Here is a 22626-nt window from a genome sequence, read left to right as displayed (position 1 = left end):
TTTTACAAACTCATCATCTTTCCTGTTTGTGGAGAATGACTACCTGGTAGAAATCTCTTGCCGACCTGAGTGGGGATGGGGTTAAGGCCCTTGTGGTTGGTTGCCATTCTGGCAACTTATGTTTGTATTTACTACACTAAGCTGGCTTTCTGGTTTTCATATCCTCCAAGAACATATCTATATTCCTTAATTTCCTAAAGGGAGGATTTATTTTCCTACCTCTGGTCTCTTTTGGTCAGCAGGTGATCCTTTACAATCATTACAATCCTATAACACCAACGGGTAACCATCCTCATCCTGCTGGTACTTAAATAAGGGTAAGGCTGGTGCTGAGGGGAGTGGTCATTTTATATGTACACATTTTATGCACTCAAAACACAAACTTACAACAAACTGGAACTAGTGATTAAAAACTAAGTTTCAAAATTGTATTTAGTTGCAACAATAGTTTGCTTCCAAAATGGACTAATTGTGATATTGTGTTAGACCATTTCACTAGCGTTGAGGTTCCCTGCTTGGAATTGGTCCCCTCTCTGCCTACACCAGTCAGTGAGCAAGCTAACACTTTATGCTTTTGAAACTGAAATTCAAACTGAGGCAATCTCTGGTTTTACCTTTAAACAAAAGGAACACATGCATGCACATAAACCATTCTCGTGTCTCTTGGGAGGGACAAAACTGCACCACTTGCACCATGAAAATAAAAGGGCTGTGCTGGCATAGGGGCAAGAGAGCTACAGCCTGACTACTCTCCTCAGCTGCTGATTTTCCATTATTTAAGTCCCAGCAGGATGATCATAGTGACTCTTGTTTATGTACGTGTCTTAGCAGCCTTTGTGGTTAAGCTACCGGCTGACTTTCAGGTTCAAGAGCATATTGTGTTCACTTGTTTTCTGACTGGTTTAGGTAGAGTAGAGACTACTTCTAAGAAAGAAACCTCAACACTGGTGAATTGGTCCAGTACAAAATCCGTGCATTCCAATTTGGAAGCCCAAATCCTCCATTTTTGCAACCTAGTAGTTTTTCCTCACTACTAGAGTTCCAGCTTGCTGTGAGTGTGCGTTTTCAGTGCAGAGGGTTAACGATAGCTTGTAAAGTAGTACAAGCATGCTAGTACATGTAAAGTAGTACAAGCCTGCTAGGTTTATTTTTTTTCCCCTCAAAATATCAAAAATACAAATACATTTGGGCTGGAGTTTAACTTTGCCAATGAGAGGAGCCAGGCAGCAATTCCTCTGACCAAAGGGAGGGGGGACTCAGTAGGAGACTGCACACACGGAGGGGGCCTGCAGAACAAGGGGTACAGCGGAGACATGGGGTTGGGGGGGCAGTAGGAGAAATGAGGAGAGGGGGCACACAAAAGCACACGTGGGGAGACCTGGAGGACACATGGGGAAACATGGGGTGCACGGATGGACACATGGGGCGCACAGGAGGACACATGAGGAAACATGGGGCGCACAGGAGGACACATGAGGAAACTTGGGGCGCACAGGAGTACACATGGGGCACACAGTAGGATACATGGGTAGACATGGGGAACACAGGAGGACACATGGGTAGACATGGGGAACACAGGAGGACACATGGGTAGACATGGGGCACACAGGAGGATACATGGATAGACATGGGGAACGCAGGAGGACACAAGGGCACACATGGGGCAAACAGGAGGATACATGCAGTAGGATAAATACAACAGCAGCAGCAGGAGGAGGTGGAGTGACGTGTGGCACTGACAGCAGGCAATGCATAGTGTGGACTCTGGCGGTGGGACCACTGACAGCAGCAGGATAAATACAACAGCAGCAGCAGGAGGAGGTGGAATGACGTGTGGCACTGACAGCAGGCAATGCATTGTGTGGGCGGTGGGACCACTGACAGCAGCAGGATGAAAATGAGCGCAGTGTAATATTGCCATGTCATGTGGAATTTTCTGAATAAAGAATTACAGCATTTTTCTACCAGCATCCGGTCTGCGGATCCTTCCTTGCACATCTGAAAATTGGTTTGGCTGTCCTGGTCCTGCACCTGCTGGTATGATCTGAGGGGGTAGAGCGTTTTGAACTTTCTCATTGCAGGATACATGGGTAGACATGGAGGACACATGGGGCAAACAGGAGGACACCATTTGGGGGATAACATGTACAATACGCTCCTGGAATATGGACGCACCAGATTTAGTATATTTTTTCCCTGTTTTTTGCCTTCTCTAAACCTAGATGTGTCTTATACAGCGGAAAATACGGTATGTAACATGATTACTTCTTGTCTCGTCTTACCTTTATTTATATAGCATTGCCCATATAGATGGATACATATTGCTCTGATTTGCAACAAATAACACTATCCACATATCCCATTCTTGTTGTATTGTGTACTTGCTATTCCAATATCCTCGTTTTATTAATACAATATTATGTGTGGTTTCTATTTTTCAAACCATGTCTAGTGCTTAGTTTTCCTTCTGTCAGGAGGTGATATTGTTTAAAAGCCTCTTGGTAATCAGCATGGGCCCAGAGTTTGTACAGGAGCAGGGTGAGCCATTTTGTAGCTTCACCCTGCGCTGAGATGGCCTGCACTGAGAATAGATAGACCTGTGTATGCACCTTAAAAAGTTGAAAAGTTGAGAGACGTTAATTTTGTATGGATAGTTGCAAGGCTGCAGGCAAACCTAGCTTCACATTCGTGATTTTGAAAAGTCCACTTGCAAAAGGTAATACATTTAATTGTCATTAATATTAATACGAATGCTTTTACAATTTGACTTGTTTGGTTTTAGACCTAGGTGGGTTATGAGTGACCGGAGCTAGACTTTGTTTTGTGTAAGTCGGGTAACTTTTAGTGAGAGATCTTTTAGAGTTACTAGTGTGCAAAGAAATCGATGTGAGGCTTGTCACGAGTTGTGACAAGCAGTGTTTTGGCAGTATTGTTAGTTTGGCTGTGTTTTTTGTGACATGACAGATTTTCTTTGATATCTTTTTAGAAACTTTACTGCAAATTAAAGAAAGCCTCTAGAGATCCGACTGACATAATGGAGAGGCATAGCAAGCACAGATAAGAAGCCACTCTGCTTGTTAAAGGGAAGGTTCAAGCAAAATAAAAAAAAATGAGTTTCACTTACCTGGGGCTTCTACCAGCCCCATGCAGCCATCCTGTGCCCTTGTAGTCACTCACTGCTGCTCCAGTCCCCCACTGGCAGCTTGTCGACATCGGAGGTCGGCGGGACGCTTTGCGTACATTTTTACGCATTCCCGCTAGTGCAGGAACATTAACACATACATTTTTACGCATTACTGGTTCAATGCGTAAAAATGTACGCATTGAACCGGTAATGCGTAAAAATGTATGTCTTAATGTTCCTGCACTAGCGGGAATGCGTAAAAATGTACGCAATGCGGCCCGCCGACCTCCGAGGTCGGCAAGCTGCCAGCGGGGGACTGGAGCAGCAGTGAGTGACTACGAGGGCACAGGATGGCTGCATGGGGCTGGTAGAAGCCCCAGGTAAGTGAAACTCATTTTTTTATTTTGCTTGGACCTTCCCTTTAAAGGATTATTACTTCATATGTTCCTATGGAATATACATTAGTAGAGGCTCGGTGTAAATTTATTCTGGGCACACACTGGAGGACTGACCTGACAGATTTTATTAGATCACTTGAAAATGCCAACAACACATGTTTACTGAAGCTTGGCTGCCTGCGGTGAATATATTTTTGCTTTTCATGATATACCCCTTTCCAGTCTTATGTAGGACTATAAAAGAAATGAGCCCAATATAGTGTAGTATGTACCGGTAATTGGATGATGAAAAAGGAGTACGAATTATATACTCAGAAACCAGCATTACCTCCATAGCAACCACTGTATAGGCAGGTGAGAAGGTTAACCTGTCCCCACTCAGGATTAAGAAGTCACTCTCTGTAAATAGGAAAAAAGGGGTTGTACCCCTGCACCAGGGGTGGATACAAGTACTGCGTAGTAAACAGAAGTATAAAATAAACTAAGAACGTTAAAAATGCTTGGAAGGCAGTGGCAGACTTACCTCCTATAAGTAGATACACAAAAACTGTCAATTTTAATAGACATAAATGTATTGGTAGACTCCACAAAGTGTTGCAATGCGTTTCACGTGTATAGTCCTGCTTCTTCAGGCAATAACAAAGGGAGCACACAACAGCTGTCGGTCCCCCCTTAAAAATAGCGCCAGGCTCGGTACACAGAAGGCTAGCGATAATCAGATTGCGCTATTTTTCAGAGGGGACTGGCAGCCGCAATAGAAGGACACAGAGGCATGTCATTTTCCAGAGAACATGCCTCTGTGTCCTATTCTCTTCAGAAAATACGCCTCGGGTTCTCTTTAAACCGTTATTTGGGTTTTTGTCTTACTCTTTCATTTTCTTCACCTACTAATACATGGTTTTGCTTTCAGATTCTGGTGCAGAAATTTGCGAAGAAGACTCAGAGCGTATTTGCGAATCAGATGTCAGACTCGACCACTCACGTCATCATGAAAACAGGTGACGTTCCTAAAGATTAGACACTACTGCTTTCCACACAGCAAATGTTTCCATTTAGCTATTTTGAATAAATGGGATGTGATTGAGAAAATGAAAACGCTTGTCAATGACTACAAGCACAGATTTAGTAATGATATGCTCTAGCTCTGTGTATGCAAAAGGAATTGGCTGCATTGATGCACAGTATGACTAATGCATTGGCACAGTTTGTGAATGAGCCACAATGGATTGATGTGGATGTAACTCAAAAACAAATACAATTATAAATGAGCTCTACGCAACCGTACCTAATGACTTGCAATCACAATTCCTTAATGAGCAGAGGTAATCATTTCTATGACTAGGAGGATACCGATAGGATAGCTGTAAACTAAAAGCAGCACTTATATTTAGAAATGTTCAGGCACTAAATACACAGTCACATGGCCACCAGCTATTAACGATATCCATTCAATGGCAATGATAAGGGAAGATCATTCGTTTAAAAACGTATCAAGATGTTCCTCCAGTAACTATAGACCTGTATGGCAGCTCCTGTTGGAGATCCTTTTTGGGCCTCTTTGGGCTATTGGTGCTATGCATATATTGTTGAGGCCATTAGCAGCACACTGATGTAGGACAGATCCATTGCTTTCTTTGATCAAGAATTGGCCTTGTGAGCCGTCTCACCATTCTCCCTAATGTGTAATGAGACACTTATTTCCTTTTAAACAATGCCGAGTGCCTTGGCTGTCCTGTTGGTCCTCTTCCTCTAATACTTTTAGCCATAGACCCTGAACAAGCATGCAGATAAGATGTTTCTGACTGAAGTCTGACTATTGGCCACACGCTTGTTTCAGGTGTGCGATTGAGATGCCGCTGATGCCTGAAAGATCGGCAGTACTGACAAGCAGCTGGTAATGTTTAAAAGGACATAAACATGGCAGCCTCCATATTCCTTTCACTTCAGGTGTCCTTAAATTGGACCCAAATTAAAAATACAAGATTTCATAAATAAAATATATTTTCTAACTTATAATAATAAATAGCATCCTTTGTTCAGCTGCATGATGACAAATATTAAATATTTTACATTTATTGGAGGAACCCCTCCCTTCCTTTCATATTGCCGGGACAGAATCCGGCAGACTGGTGGAGGAGATAAAAACAAAAACAAAAAAACACAGGCTGCTACTGATGATGTCACAGGGGAGGTGATCTCAGCTTGTGTGAGAGTTCACATAGACGATGCCCCTGTGAGGGAGGGCAGGTGATGACAAACACACCCATGATCTAAAACCTCCTACTAAGCTCAGAAGTAATGGTTGCTACCTGTATATCCCTAGTTATGAAAAGAAAAGGGGGAAAAGCAGGCACTGAAATGCTCATAGGCTTGAAGGAGTGTTTATCTTTGTATGTGTCCGAGTGGTGCAACTAAATATTTTGAATTAAAAAAATGTTTGGTTTGGGTCTGCTTTAGGTTTTCCTCTGCAACAAAAGTGTTCTTTGTTGTAAAACCCTCTGTTTAACTAGCCCGATAGTGAAGTCTCCTTTTTAAAAAAAAAAAAAAAAAGCATATCCCTGAAATATGTCTTCAGGTTATTGGGATTTTAACGGATTATTTCTATACAGAAAGGTTAATAGGAAAACTGCTGATATATCTGAAAGCTCCTTTCTCTAATCCCTGCCTTAAAAAAATGCTCTGTCTTCAGCTTATCTGAAGCATGTTTATAGCACTGAAGGGAAGGCATGCAGAACTGGCTGCAGCATTTTGCTGATTTTATTTCACAGCTTATCTCTTTATTGTGTCTGTTTTGGGATTTAGTAATAGCAGATTTACAGCTTTATCTCTCATGGCCTTTTCACTCTGCGGGACATACTAAATGTGGCCATATATTAGACCATGGTCACCAGACCGACCATCAGATAGATCCCGATAGATCGAATCAGGTCAGAGAGGGATCTAATACCTGCCCACACACTGCACATAGATTTCCAATAGATTTCAGCATGAAATCTATTGGAAATTGTCCTAGCGCCTCCGCCTGCCATCCCCCCTTCCCCGGTGCTCACCTTTCACACCAGCAAGATTCCTTGCTGCCTCCTGTGTCCACTATACCTACATAGACAGCTACTAAGACTTGAATTGCAATGAATCCTGTGATCTGATGCGATGGGACCTTGCTTGCTTTGTTGATCTTACCTTGAACTTAGACCTTCAGTATTGGCTCTTAGTGACATTGCTGCGTTCTTCCTGTCCTGTAGGGTGACCTTTTGTCTTCTGTTTTCTACTATGCTAGGTTGCGCCTAGGAGCTTGGACAGTGGCTGAATTATATATATATATGTCTTTTGCTCTAAATTTTAGATTTGATTTCTAGCCTGCCTTTAAAGGGACTCCGAGCAGTGCAGAAACTATGGAAAGATGCATATCATTTTAAAGCTCTCTTTCTCCTCTTTCCAATGATATATAAACCACCACTCTACGTCTTTTAGTTTTCGCTATTTCCGCGATTGAAATTGCCGCGGCCGCGATTTCGATCGCGAAAATAGAGAAAACTAAAAGGTGTAGGGCAACGATTTAGGTGTCGTCAGAAAGAGGAGAAAGAGAGCTTTAAAATGATATCCATCAAGCCATAGTTATATTGTATTACACAGGACGACACTTTTCCCAGTGTCAGCAGCTCCATTCTGCTGAATGCAGCTGCTGAATTTGACAAAAAGTTGCCCTGTGTAATACAATATAACTATGGAAAGATGGATATCATTTTAAAGCTCTCTTTCTGACGACACCTAAATCGTTGCCCTACGCCTTTTAATTTTATCTATTTTCGCGATCGAAATCGCGGCCGCGGCAATTTCAATCGCGAAAATAGCGAAAACTAAAAGGCGTAGGGTGGTGGTTTATATATCATTGGAAAGAGGAGAAAGAGAGCTTTAAAATGATATGCATCTTTCCATAGTTTCTGCACTGCTCGGAGTCCCTTTAATATACTGTATTTGCTACTGTAGAACTATCCTTTAATGGGTACCTCCTTATCTGTCCATTCTGCAACCTGGGCACTCTTCTAGCACCCATTTTGTCTCCACAGACTAGGCCCGATTATGATCCGGTTTTCTGCCGCCCTCTCTACCACCTTAGCGGTATGGACGAGCTCAGCTCGTCCATTACCGCCAGAGGGTGCCGCTCAGGCCCTGCTGGGCCGATTTTCATGAAATAAAGAGCAGCACACGCAGCCGGCACTTTGCCAGCCGCGTGTGCTGCCCGATCGCCGCCGCCGCGAGCAGCGGCGAAAGAGGGTCCCCCCAGCCGCCTGAGCCCTGCGCAGCCGGAACAAATAGTTCCGGCCAGCGCTAAGGGCTGGATCGGAGGCGGCTGACGTCAGGACGTCGGCTGACGTCCATGAAGTCACTCCGCTCGTCGCCATGGCGACAGGAGAAGCCAAACACGGAAGGCTGCTCATTGCGGCCTTCCGTGTTACTTTTGGCCGCCGGAGGCGATCAGAAGAACGCCTCCGGAGCGCCATCTAGTGGGCTTTCATGCAGCCAACTTTCAGTTGGCTGCATGAAATAGTTTTTTTTTTATTTAAAAAAAACCCTCATGCAGCCGCCCTGGCGATCTTAATAGAACGCCAGGGTGGTTAATAGCTTCCCCTCTCTCTCTAGTTCAATCTTGCACAGCCTCTTCTTTGTGGGGGCAATGATGCATCCATCCAGCCTTTTTCCTTCCATTTGCGTTTCTTTTTCTCCCTTCTCTTTCTTTACTCTTCCGTACTTTCATGCACCCCTCCCTCCCATCCCCACATATGCACGTGTCTTTGCTTGCTATACTGTATGCACTAGCAATTAAATGGCTTGTAGCGCCACACCTTTTCTCTTCTCTGGACTGTGTATTTTTCTTTTTTAGATTTTTGGCCACTGTACCTGCTGGCTTGACTAGTAGGTATTGGAAGCATAAACGGGAATTGGTTTACTGCTGCAGTAAGCAAGTGTTTAGCTTTACTAAAGCTCCAGACTTGATAGTTGGTAATCCAAGAATATGTTTTGTTCATTCACACAAGTGGGATAGTGCAGCGTTCACTGTGGCTTGACTGAGATTCAGTTTCCTATTATTTATATGTAATGGCAGTCATTAGATTCTTTAGTCAACTGCATATAAAGGAAGTTTCTACAGAGCAGTGGTAATCGCACTTCTACACCCCCCCCCCCCCCCTTCTCCATACAACCACACACGCAGCTTAGCTTTGTGCCCAGCAGCACACTTGTATAGTGCTAGTTTTTATGCTGCCACTCAAATAAATCTATCTGTAAATATCATTTCAGTTGACAGATATTTAAAGCATGTACCAGACTTTAATCTGATTGTGGGCTCATTACTCCCACAGTATTCTGATTCACATGCTGTGTTTATAGATTGCTATGCTGACAGTGCATCTTGTAATTTGTTATTACATACTCCAATCTTGTGACAATTTGCATCTTTCCTAAGGAAGCAGACATTGACCTGTGAAAGTTGTCAAGCTACGAGCCTTGCTAACCACATGCTATTTTATACCATTCTATGCTGTTATCAATTCCTGATTAATTGCTTCACCTGGTTGTCTTCCTTTTTGTACTTGAACTCTGTTACAAACCAGAGCTGTGATTGAGCTTCTCTCATAGTTGTAGTTGCAAATATACCTTTTGAATGCAGAGCCTCAACTCTTTTCAATATGTGTTCGATTCATTGTGCTATCTGTTGAAGTCCACATGGTGCAAACAAACATTGCCAGGAAACTGCAGATGCAGAAATATAGTTACCTACGTAAACTAGATTTCTGTTGGCCAAGACAGTTGTTTGTGATTGTCTTAGGTGTCATTGGGAGTAGTTTAAAAAAAATCAAAAAAGCCAGATACTAGCCTAAGGAGAGAAAAGGCTCTGGCTCCTATAGACCCTTCCCTCTTCTCTCTCTATGCCCCCGGGGCAGCGCTAAGGTCCCCATTTGAATCCCGCACCGTGGGGGACTTCGGGAGCCAAGTCCTCCAGAAGACAGGTGGCTCCATACTGCGCACACTCAAGGGCGCTCTCGCGTGTGCAGTATGGAGGGGCCCTCCGGCGTTGGGTACAGCAGTATTTGACCAAGTTGGTTGAATACTGCTACGGGGGAGCCAGTGCTGGAACGGGGACTGGGAGAGAAGCGGGGAGGCTCTATAGAACCCAGAGCCTTCCCTCTCCTTAGGTAAGAAAAGATGCATCCTGGGAAAGGACAGTAGCACCCTTAAAGCGGAATTATCATAAATACCTTCTGTTTTAAGAAGGCCGAATTACCTTTAGCTCTGCAGAATCCAGGGAGACAGTTTTCATGGTCTCTTTACATCGTTTCCTTATTTCCAAATGAAAAGAGCATCTCGTTCCTTTCAGTATTAACCATTTAAAGTCCAGACAGTTTTGACTTTAGGTTTACTTTTAACACCAGGCAGTTAAATTGGTTGCCTGTCACTTTAAATCTCATCTCATGGCTTAAAGGAAAATGTCAGGTGTGATAAGTTTACATACTCTCCAATGAGCTCTAAAGCCCTGTATATAATGTTTCACTGGGTCATGTGCACTTGTAATCTTCTAGGATTCTAAAGCTGAAGTTGAGACTGCCTTTCCAGGCTAACCGATAAGGCCCTGATTTATGTGGTTGTGTGATTGAGGTGTCCTGGCGCACCCCTCGAGCATGAAAACAAATAAACGGCATCTGTAGTAGCCCCTGCTGAGATGTGCAAGCAGAGAATCCCTGCAGAACAGAGAATGCCTCTGGCTGGAGTTTGATTACAGCGATGCATCAAGCACACCTAGCAAAGCACTCGCTCCTCTGCTCTGGGAGATGCCATAACTCCTGAGAGCTTCCAGTTTAAGCCTCTCATCAAATCTCTGTGATGTTCTTTAATCTGAAGTATATCCATGCTTTTTTTTCTGGGAGTGTGTGTGTGTCCGTGTGTGTTTTTTTAAAGTGACACTGAAGAGAAATAAAACTTATAATTTGTATGTCTAGTACAGATAATGAATCGAACATTAGTAGCAAAGAAAAGTCAGATTTTTAATTTCAGTTCTATAGCTCTCTTTTATTCTTACATTACATTATTCTCTACTTTCTATCAGAAAAAAACTTTAATCGAACAAGAAACAGTGAGAGACCGGTTGAGATAAGTGCTTCAGGAAACAGCACTGTTGTCGACCGAAGTTTGGTCTGAGTGCTCAGAGAAGCTCTTTTGCATAAATAAAAACTGCAGTTTCTTTATTCTTCCTGTACTGGAAACAAAATGAGATTCTGTGGTAACCAGTGGGATTTTTTTTTCAGAAAGACCTTTGAGCAAATTAAAGAAAAAAAATTGTTTTTTTAAACTGCCCAGGAAGGATAAAACTAGAACCGAGGATGAATAAAATTAGTTTTATTTGCACAGGCAACGTGTTTCGTATGTACAATCTCACGCCCTCAGGCCAATAAAAGTACCAGTCTGTAAAAGCCAGAAAGCTCGGAACACCTCTCTTTTCCTAAGGCACAGGTGTCGAACTCCAGGCCTGGAGGGCCAAATCCATGCCAGTGTTTAGGATGGACTAAGAAAGAGAGGAATGTGTTCTTCCTGATGGACCACACCTTTCGTGAGTCAGACCCATCAATTCATTTAAGCTGTGTCAAAAATGTGTGAGGATCTCGGCCCGGTTTGACATACCTGTCCTAAGGTAAACATTCACCTCACTCCCTCTTGGTTATCACTTCTGGACAGATTCAGGTTAAGTACAAACTTACAGTCACTATCTCGTTCGTTAACTGGAGACTACATTTGTACACTGTAATATATATCTGCAATTGAAGTATATCTCTGAATAGTGTTTGTATCCTTTATTATGCACAAATGCATTACTGACTGTACATTATGGAATGATAGACAGTGGACTTTGTTTGAGACAAGCAATAAGTAAATCAAGGCATGAGCAAGTAAACCATCTCATTAGGGCCTATTTCCACTAGTGCCAAATCATGAATCTGCAGCTTTTCCCAGCAAACAAGAGGGGCGGGGAAATGCTGCTTATACCTAACATGGGCTTGCCGTCCAGATTGCACTTCTTTGCGAATCTGGATGACATGCTGCAGTTTCATGCAGCACACAGCCGAATACTATAGCCATGCATGCATAACGGTAGCCATGGCCATATTGGAAATGCCGGTGGCCCCCAGTGGAAACAGATCCCTGCAGTACTTGTTCAGATAAACATGGTTGAAGATAAGATTGCTGTACTGTTGTCAATAAAGATGCAAAATAAAAAAAGCAACATTAATTCTCTGATCATGAGGCTTCCACTTTAATTTCCTATACAGACAGGAATTTCATTCACCGCTACATGGCCATTAGAAGGCTACAGTATTAATTCCAGGCCTTAAAGGATACCAGAACTGAATTAACATGAAATCAACTCTCTGCCTCTGCATCCTATTTAAATATCCCTCCGACAGCCTCTTCCGGGTCATTGGAGTTGGGCATTGCTGCGCAAGCCGGGTTGTGAGCACCTACACCTACAGCATGCGCCCGCGGCCTAGAGCGCACTGCGTATGACGTCACAACCACATCATGTGCAGTGCTCTGTAGGCCGCGGACGCGTGGTGTAGGATGCACGCAGCCCAGTCGGTGCCTGCGCACTAATGTCTGAATCTGGCGACACGGAAGAGGCTGCAGGAGAGGCATTTGGGTAGGATGCGGGGGCAGAGAGGAGAATGGGGGGAGCCGTGGGCATCAGGACATCTGACAGTATATGCCTGCTCCCCCGTTTCTCCATGTTGATTCGGCCCTGGTACCCTTTAATGTACCCCTACGTTATTTGATTTGTGGTATTGGTATCCCGCAGATTTGAGGGAGGCGGGGGCGCTGGAGTGTAACGGTAAAGGGTGGTAGCTGAACAGATTTCCAATACAGTAGTCTTCATGCTGAAATCAATTGGAAATCTGTGTGCAGATGTGTCACAACACACACCTACCTGTTTGCACACTATTTTGGCAGGTGGACTGAGCAACTGCTGTTCAGTAAGTGCTTTTGAAATAAAGAAAACCCCGAGAATCCCCCATGAGAAGATAGGCAAGTCCAAAACCTGTCAGATTTCTACTACCTACTGTAAGTGACAGCAACGTAGGAGAAAAGTAATTATAGCTCATTTTACTCTGTACTCCTTAGTTATATGTTTACATGTACTTTAAATTTGACAATTTTGGCAATAGTGGTCCACTAATACATTTTACATTCACTTCTCCATCATTTTTGTTGTTGGAGAAATGTATCCTCTCCAAAATAGCTGTAATGCTTTTATATCTTGATTGCCCTGCCTCCATCTGCTCCTGACAGCCCTGAAGTTGGCGCATGGGGTTTTGATAGGGAGATCACTGATTTGTATACTTGATCAAATTCCTTCCCTGGCTTTGAAGCATGGAATCAGCTGGATACAGAATCATTCTTGAAATTGAGCATTTCCCGTACATGAAACCTGATGTAAACGACGCATTTTCTATTTCTATCCATACATTGTCATCTTGCCTTCCTGTGATCTTGGCAACAAAACATTTACCGGTCATCGTTTCACTGGAATGTTTCATAGTTATGAGAAGCCTATCTGCGTCATACAGATTAGAGATAATGAGTGAATCAAGATCCACATAAAAATAAGCACTCAACTCTCTGCAATTAAATAAAAAAGCCAGAAGAAAAGATGGCAGGGGCTCTGTGGGGACAGATCTCATCCTGCTTGTACTGTGGACCATTAATTGGGTTTGATTATCTGTAGGTGGGCGTAATGAAATGCCAGCCTGCTTTTCCCTGCCTGTTTTTGTTTTTGTTTGGTGCGTTCATTTGCAGAGCTGAGGAGGACAGCTAGCGCCATTCCAAGTGACACACAACTTTCCTCCGTGCATTGCTGTTGCGCACAAGATTGAAATGACTAAGACAATACTTGGGCATTGTATGTGTCTGATGTGTTTTCTGCAGCCCCCTACACACGTGGGAATAAGAAAGAGGCTGGCCAGTAACAGAGAAAGTCATCTCATGTGATAGAATCACTGACAGAATACCCTGAATTGACAGAGGAAACATTTAAAAAGAAAAACACTTTTGTAACTGTCAGGCATAAAATCAGAAATCAACTCTTTATTTTTATCTGGTAAACCAGTAATGAGAATGCTAACCTGGCAATCCAAAAGTTAAAATCACTCTTACTTTTTTTTTTCTCCATAAACATCATTCCTCAGTTTCCCTGGCTCTTTTTTGGTACATATGCCAAACAAAGGAAGTTGCAGGGCATGCTGGGTTTTCTTTTTTTCTTCTTCACTTCCGCACAGACATAACTAATGCAGCCTGATTGGCTGAATCCTCTTTCCCTTCCATTTTCCCCTCCCACACCTCTGTTCCTCTCTGATTGGCCAGTATGTATCATGTTGTGACAATGCACCTTCTACTGCAGAGCTGGGTGAGAGTGTCTGAAGACTGGGAGGAGGGTGGGCAATAATACACAGACAGAGTAAGGGAGGAAATTATGTCAGGATTGGCTTCAAGATAAACACAGTCAAAGTGGGAAAATCCTATGAAGAATTTTCTCTTTTTTTACTATAGAGAAATCACTTAAAGGGAAGGTCCAGGGAGGGTGGCTAAAAAATAAAAATCAATTTCCACTTACCTGGGGCTTCTTCCAGCCCGTGGCAGGCAGGAGGTGCCCTCGCCGCCGCTCCGCAGGCTCCCGGTGGTCTCCGGTGGCCGACCCAACCTGGCCAGGCCGGCTGCCAGGTCGGGCTCTTCTGCGCTCCAAGGCCCGGCACTTCTGCGTCCCACGCCGGCGCGCTGACGTCATCGGACGTCCGCCGGGCTGTACTGCGCTGGCGCAGAACTACTGCGCCTGCGCAGTACAGCCCGGAGGACGTCCGATGACGTCAACGCGCCGGCGTGGGAAGCAGAAGTGTCGGGCCTTGGAGCGCAGAAGAGCCCGACCTGGCAGCCGGCCTGGCCAGGTCGGGTCGGCCACCGGAGACCACCGGGAGCCTGCGGAGCGGCGGCGAGGGCACCTCCTGCCTGCCACGGGCTGGAGGAAGCCCCAGGTAAGTGGAAATTGATTTTTATTTTTTAACCACCCTCCCTGAACCTTCCCTTTAATTCAAAATGTGTACAGTGCAATACACATGTAAGTAGAGCAAGTATTTATCTACTTATGTGTTTTTTTCTGAGATAGTATGGCTGACAGCTCCTCTTTAAGTCCCCATATACAAATATGGTTTTATTCAGAGAATGGTATACAAAGTATACAGAGAGTTCTAGCACTCAGGAAAGCTTTAGCTTGGTGTTGCCCTGCACCTCAAGGCTCAGGTCATTGGTTGCTGGGCTTGTGAGTATAGGTGGATACTGATAAGTTGAATTGCGCGCTGTTTTACTCAGCGGTTAGTAGTGGTAGTGTCCTTATTTATTTAAAGCGGACCTGAGCTCCAAACTTCCTCTCTGCTCTAAAAGATTTGCAACAGCATGATAACCTTTAAAGGAAAGCACTATGTTACAGCTGATACAAATCCTGCAAAAAATCTGCAGTGTGTCTACTACATGCTTTCATGGAAGCAGACAAATTAACATCCTGTGTTTACCATTTAGCTCTCTGCTGTGGCAGCCAGCTTACACAGCTGAGGAATCAAATTACAACTTGTGCTTAGTCATATAGGAGGGGGCATTAGATATGCTCAACTCTCTAAATACATACAGGGTGCATTTCTCGGTTTTCCTTCTGTCCTGTGCAGGAGGTCAGGTCCACTTTAAGCACCAATATGTTGCACCACTTCCATACCATGAAATTGTGTGCTGATCTGTGCTGAGTGGGCTCTCCAGCCCACAGCACAGATTAGCTAGCAGCCAGGGCGATCAGACTTCCCCCCCCTTTTTTCCCCACTAGGGGGATGTCCTGCTGGGGGGGTCTGATCGCCGCCGGCTGCTTGCGCTTGCGGGGAGGGGCTCTTCAAAGCCCCCCTCCGCAGCGCTTCCTGGCCTCCTTCCCCTTCCCTCCCTCTCCCTCCCCCTGTGAGCGGCGCAGGACGGATATCCGTCCTGCGCCTGATGGGATAGGCTTTAGCCTATCAGATGCCGGCGATCCCCGGCCAATCAGAGGCCGGGGATTGCCGATCTCCTCTACGGCGCTGCTGCGCAGCAGCGCCGTATACATGTAAACACCGGGGAAGATCTTCCCCGTGTGTTTACATTTACCCTGCGAGCCGCCGATCGGCTCGCAGGGTGTTCATGGAGACACCCTCCGTGAACTGACATGGAACGGCCGCTCGTATGGTATACACTTCAGGATTCAGGGGCGTATATATACGCACCGAGAATCCGGAAGTGGTTAAATATGGGTAGTAAGGGCTCTTTCATGCTACTGCTTGCTTGCGCTCTGTGCATTGGTGCAAAAGTGCAGTTTTGTCTACGCCACTTCTATTACAATTAAAAGGCCAGCAGCTTCCCAAGAATGTAGCCTGCTGTAACACAACGCAAATAACACAAATGTGCAAGTGTTTCTGTGGAAAGCCACATGCAGTGAGGTTTTAAAATCACATGAGCATACAAAAATGAGTGCAAAGATATTGCCGTTACAAACAGGAAATTACCACAAATACATGACACTGGAAGATTGAAAACCCTGTCTTCTCACGGTTTCTTTTCATACCGTCTCTTGACAGCGCCCAAATTATTAAGTGAGCTCCGCAATAGCCATAACTCCCATTATAGCCTATTGCGGTGCCTGGTGCAATCAAATTTCCAGTCCCGTTTTTGCCTGACTTGGTTGCTAGTGCAAACGCGAGTCTCATGTCCTGCTGGAATCTACAGGACTAATTAGAATGTGAGGCTCATGTCTTTGAATCTTAAAGGGGACTGAAACCCAGCATTTCTTCTTTGCTCTAAAAGATTATTTACAGCATATTATATACTACCACCATTTTTTTTTACTAGAACAGCATTCAATTAGTTAAATACAGGACTTACAAGTTCCCTGCAGAGAAAGCTGGACGCATTCCAACTGGAGATAATGTTATCTTGTGTTTACATTCCTCACTTGATACAATTAAGTAAATACTTCTCTGAAAGTGCAGACACTCCTAAACACAGTCAGACACTCAGAAAACATTTATGCTCCAAAATTCAAAATGAATAAACCAGTTATGAATAAAATGCAATGTCAGCTCTTAGAGCAAAAAAAAAAAAAACGGTACTTTGGGAACTTGTAGTTTTTAAATGAATAATAATACTTATACACAAAAGCAAATATTATAACCGTATGGCATATAAAAAGTAGGAAACCGTGTTTTTATTGAGTATTATGTCAGAGTTTTATATGGCTTTAAGTGGTTAAGAGGTCCTAAAGTGAGAGGAATATGGAGGCTATCTCCATTCTCTAATAAAATGTCAGTTGCTGGTCTTTTGTGCTAATGCTCTGCCTCTAATACTCAAAGCAAGGGCATGCAGATCAGAGGCTTTGATTCTAGTGTGACTCTACTGGTTGCAAGCGTGTTGCAGCTGTGTTGCTCAAAAACAACTAAGCCTTAAAGGACACCTGTAGAAAGAGGGATGTGGAGCCTGCCATATTTATTTCCTTTTAAGCAATACCATTTGTCTGGCTAGCCTGTTAATCCTCTGCCTTGAATACATTTAGCCATAGACCCTGGACAAGCATGCAGCAGATCAGATGTTTGACATTATTGTCAGATCTGGCAAGATTATCTGCATGCTTGTTTCTGGTTTGGTTTAGGCACTGCTGTAGCCATATACTGTAGACCAGCAGGGCTGCCAAACAACTGGTATTGTTTACAAGGAATTAAATATGGCAGCCTCCACATCCCTCTCGCTACAGTTCTCCTTCAAACTCAGCATCACAGCTAGGCATTTTCTTTACAAGGAAATGGTGATGGCAACCGCATATCAGGTTCCCTTTAATGTATGAGTCTTAAAATACAAACTGTACTCTGTAAAAGGCATATAAATGTTTTTCAGCGTAATACTCCAACTCTACAAGATTGGCTGATCCTTTCATCTGAACTGGCAGCCAGGCCACTGAAGGAACTGGTAAAGGGTTGACTTCACATCTTGTATCAGCTTGCAATGCCTTCTATTTGACCTCTGGTTATTCGAGACTCTCCAGTCATATAGCCAGTACATATTTACACAGCAATGAATATCATACCCATTCAATTCTGATGTTGCTTACATTATTTGATGTCCTCTTAATCAAGAAACTCTTGTGTATCATGAGACTTGCATAGGTCTTATGAAGTGTGATACAGTTCTGCAGTCATGCTAAACATACAGTATCTCTCAAGAATACATCACAGAACATTAAAGATAATCTGTACTCTAATATTCTTACAATAAAAAGCATACCATTCTATTCATTATTTTCTCCTGTGCCCCTCTGTGTTGTTTCTGCCACTCTCTGCTGCAATCCTGGCTTGTAATTAACAGTTTTAGGCATTGTTTACAAACAAACTAACCAGCTTCTAATAGGCTCAGCTAAGCATAGTGTGTGAGTCATTCAGAGTGTGCAGGGGGCCTGCAGAGGGTGTGTATCGCTTCTACCAATCACAAGCAGCCCTGCACATTCCACACAATCAAGCCTTAGCCCGACAAACAGGACAGAGGAAAGATACATTGATTTATTACAGAGACAGTGCAGTTAGGAAAGACTGCAGTAAGCCAGAGCAGATTAGAACAGGCATAGGAACTTATAGGATAGAAGAACTATGGCTGAAAAATTTGTTACAGAGTCTCTTTAAGTTATGTTCAAGAGATTATTAATATGGTTGCCAGTTGTTCATTTCAGCCTACACTTGGAGAGTTCGAAATTCCAGTCGCTTTTGATGATGAAGAATATTCTGTGCATAAATGTTGGTAACGCTTCACCACAATATACTGTATCAAATGCTCAGAGGTAGGTATCCGCCAAACATCAAAACTAGAAAAGGCTTACCAGCTCCCAACAACCCACATTATAAGGTTGTGAAATGGGCTCAGGTCACAGATGACGTCCAGGGAACATCAGACGTCGTGAAGATCCAGTGGACATCCGTATGGAGGTAAAGTTTCAGGAATTTGTATAGGAAAACAAAAACGGCAATATCTAAGCATAACCTGTTTATTTAGGTAAAATTTCTTTAAAAGGCAGTAGACATAAAAACGATAACTCACATACGGGGCCCATAAACAGGGAACCCCAGAAGATTAGCGCGCATGTAATGGTCAATCGTAGATCAATAGACAATGGTGCAGGCGGCACCATTGTCTATTGATCTACGATTGACCATTACATGTGCGCTAATCTTCTGGGGTTCCCTGTTTATGGGCCCCGTATGTGAGTTATCGTTTTTATGTCTACTGCCTTTTAAAGAAATTTTACCTAAATAAACTGGTTACGCTTAGATATTGCCGTTTTTGTTTTCCTATACAAATTCCTGAAACTTTACCTCCATACGGATGTCCACTGGATCTTCACGACGTCTGATGTTCCCTGGACGTCATCTGTGACCTGAGCCCATTTCACAACCTTATAATGTGGGTTGTTGGGAGCTGGTAAGCCTTTTCTAGTTTTGATGTTTGGCGGATACCTACCTCTGAGCATTTGATATATTGTAGTGAAGAATTTACCATTCCCTACATACAATGACTTTCTAAACCTGCGCTGACCTTTGATGTATGCCTGACTTCTGAACCTTTGGACATTGTTCTTCTCAGCGGCAGTTCCATTGTCCCTTGGCGCCGATATATTTGCTACTATATATTGCATAAATGTTGGTAACGGTGGAAAATGTTGATTTGACTATCACAATAGCCTGCTTCATGCTGCACCTTTGTGGAGCAAATCTTAGAGAGTCAGGAGGAACATTCTCACAGTTTGGTCACCTCATTGTCTTCAAGCTTAGAAAGTTGGGTAATTTTGTACAAAAAGGATAGATAAGTCTGCAGCATTTAGCTGAAATTGGCTTCCAGATAAACAATGCTTTTTGACTGCTGTTTAATTCTCTTTCCTGCAGATGAACATCTGGTGTGTGAAAGAACGCTGAAATATTTCCTGGGAATTGCTGGTCGAAAGTGGGTGGTTAGCTTCGAGTGTAAGTAGGCTTCTTTATTTCCACACAGTATGATATTGTAACATATGGCTAACATTCACTTTATGTGAACTTCTGCACAACAGTGACTAAAGTACACCTTTAACTCACTAGGACAAAAGTATACCATAGCTGAAAAACACATGCAGAGATGATTAGGAATTGCCACCATTTCCTGCCTGTAGTTTAGCTACTTTTTAAAGGACTCTTGAAGTGCAGTGGAAACTTGCTCCCATGGCTTCACGTGTAACTGCTTTCTATGTCCGCAGTGTTCTACCCAGACATTTTTCCAGAAGGGTGACTTGAAAAAGTAGGCAGGTGGGGTGCGTCGGGGGAATGAAGAACCGGCACATCTCTATACTGCCTCAATTGGTAAAATCATCTCCTCCATGGGTTTCAATTATCACCTGTATGCCGACGACACCCAGATATATCTCCACACCCCAGATCTCTCCTCCTCTACCATGGACAAAGTCTCTGCCTGCCTCACATCCATTTCCTCCTGGATGGCTGCCAGGTACCTGAAGCTTAATTTGGACTGAGCTTCTAATATTCCCACCCCGCACAGCTGCACCCCTCCCAGATCTGCACGTCACTATTGAAAATACTACTATCCACCCTACCTCCCAAGCCCGCTGTCTAGGCGTTACTCTGGACTCTGAACTTTCCTTTACAGCCCACATCCAAGGTATTGTCAGATCCTGCAACTTCCACCTCCGCAACATCTCCAAGATCCGCTCCTACCTGTCACTTGACACCACTAAACTCCTTATCCATGCCCTTGTCATCTCCCGCCTAGACTACTGCAATTCTCTTTTATCTGGCCTCCCCTCTAACCGTACTGACCCACTTAAATTGGTAATGAATGCGGCAGCCAGACTGATACATTCTTCTCACCGCAGTGCCTCTACAACTCCGCTCTGTAAAGCACTACACTGGCTCCCCATCAGCTTTAGGATCAATTTCAAAATCCTGTGCTTGGCCTACAAATCAGTGCACAAGACCTGCCCGACCTACATCTCTGATCTGGTCCACAGGCACATACCAGCCCGCCCCCTCCGATCCTCCAATGACCTGCGCCTAGTCGCACCACGCATAACTCAGTCACACGCACGATTGCAGGACTTCACCAGGGCTGCCCCTACTCTCTGGAACTCTCTCCCACCAGCCGTCAGACTCGCCCCCACCTTTAATACCTTCAAACAAGCTCTCAAGACTCACCTCTTCACGCTCGCATACCCCCCTACACCAGTATCATAATATGTTCTGTTAGACCCCCTCTCAAAAGACGCACCTATTGTCTCCACCCCACCCTTTAGATTGTAAGCCTCTGGCAGGGCCCTCCTCCCTAATGTATCCATCTTGATTATGCAATCTTACTCACAACCACCCTTCTTGTAGACTCGAACAGTCTCTATCTTGACCTATGACACTGTATTGTTATCAAATCATTTGCATGATCTTGTTTTGTTGTGAGTTTCCGTATGTTCTACCTGTATGTTAACCCATTTATCTATTGTGCAGCGCTGCGTAATATGTTGGCGCTTTATAAATACAATAAATAATAATAATAATAATAATCTCTGCTTACAGCACATGAGGAGACAAGCTGATGACAGCCGGGTACTCACCAATGTTAGCTGGGTGGAGCTCCCAGCTAAAAGAGCCTGGGGAGAACACTGAGCACTATTAGCGCCTCTTCTTTATTTGTTTTCAAAACATTTTATTGTGGTATGAACACAGATGAATGTGAAATGAATCACCATTGGCATTACATATTGATATTACTCTCAAGACCTCATTTTTCAAACAATAACTCTTAGCACTATGTTTAGACATAAGGTATCCATATAGATTCTTATATAATAGATCGGTGACAAATCAGGTGTTTTTAGATATTTTGTAGCTGTAGCATAGGCCAAGAATAAACAAAACAAAAAGTAAAATGTAAGATTAACATGTTAACAGAGTTCGCATACATTTTCTCTGTTGTTATCAGCATAGATGGGTGTGACCTTTTGCAGTGAGGTGGAGTTAACGCATCAGGTCTTCTGATGATGGTCTTTAGATGTAATTCTGGCCCCAGCTTTTCACTAGATGTAGAGGGTAAATCTCGAAAATCTCAAAAAAAAAAAAAAATCCTAAACAAATTAATATTTGGTATTGCCAACCCTGCCTTACTTCAAAACTCACAGGTATACATGCACACAATTAAATTGACCTATTAGTTAGAGAGATAGGGCAGCGACCACAATTATTTCCTTTTAAACTATGACAATTGCCTGGCTGTCCTACATAATACCCAAGCAGCTCAGGGTAAAATGTATTGCTATGTGCTATGGGCTTGCTATACACCAGCGGTATACACCAGCGGTTCTGGATGCAAGTCTGGCTTCAGGGGCATACAGAGATAATTTGCATATTTAGTAGTGGTGCATTGTGGATAACATCAATTGCTCACTTAAAGGAAACCAGAGCTGTAAATATAAGAGGAACCAATACTTACCCGCTGCTTCCCAGGATTAGTCCCGGTAATTGCGCGTCGACGGTAATTTGAAATCTACGCCCTGACAGGTGTAACAGTATCAAAACGGCGTAGATTTCAATCCCCGCCATCCGGAAGCTGTTAAAGTAATGTTCACTTTGAAAAGTGTTATCATCCGTTTTATTTAGGAAGTCAGAGACTCTGTTTATGGACCTAGAGATCACAGCTAGGCTAAACAAAATGCATACACTTCTATGCAGGTAGATGACATGAGCTACTCTTGATAAAAGCCACATAAAAGTTCAGTTTGGTTTCCCTGCTTCTATACAAAGCATTAGAATGGAAACACTCCCAAAAATGCTGCATGTCCTGTGATTGCGATTTGCCTAATCGCATTGGCTCTAGTGGAATCTGTCCTGTCCATTAACATTGGCAGAGCGTTTAGGTAAACCGCTAGCGATTAGAAGCGGTCCATAAACGCAAAAAAAAAGTTTTCTAGTGGGTTCCAGCCATCATGCC

The 22626-nt window shown here is 43.6% G+C and overlaps 1 protein-coding gene across 8 annotated transcripts in view; it reads left to right on the top strand.

The window, feature by feature from the left end:
• The window catches only part of BRCA1 (BRCA1 DNA repair associated), a 243881-nt gene that overhangs the window by 145144 nt on the left and 76111 nt on the right, over positions 1 to 22626 (top strand). For all 8 annotated transcript variants that reach the window (XM_068264418.1, XM_068264421.1, XM_068264423.1 and 5 more), the window contains exons 16-17: positions 4433 to 4520; positions 19548 to 19625. In XM_068264418.1, the coding sequence (XP_068120519.1) occupies positions 4433 to 4520; positions 19548 to 19625 (166 nt within the window). The remainder of the gene's footprint in view (positions 1 to 4432; positions 4521 to 19547; positions 19626 to 22626) is intronic.

Source organism: Hyperolius riggenbachi, chromosome 12 (genome assembly GCF_040937935.1).
Source record: "Hyperolius riggenbachi isolate aHypRig1 chromosome 12, aHypRig1.pri, whole genome shotgun sequence".
NCBI classification, from domain to species: Eukaryota; Metazoa; Chordata; class Amphibia; order Anura; family Hyperoliidae; genus Hyperolius; species Hyperolius riggenbachi.
The sequence above is the reverse complement of the archived record's forward strand: the minus strand, read 5'-3'. Positions and strand labels throughout refer to the sequence as shown.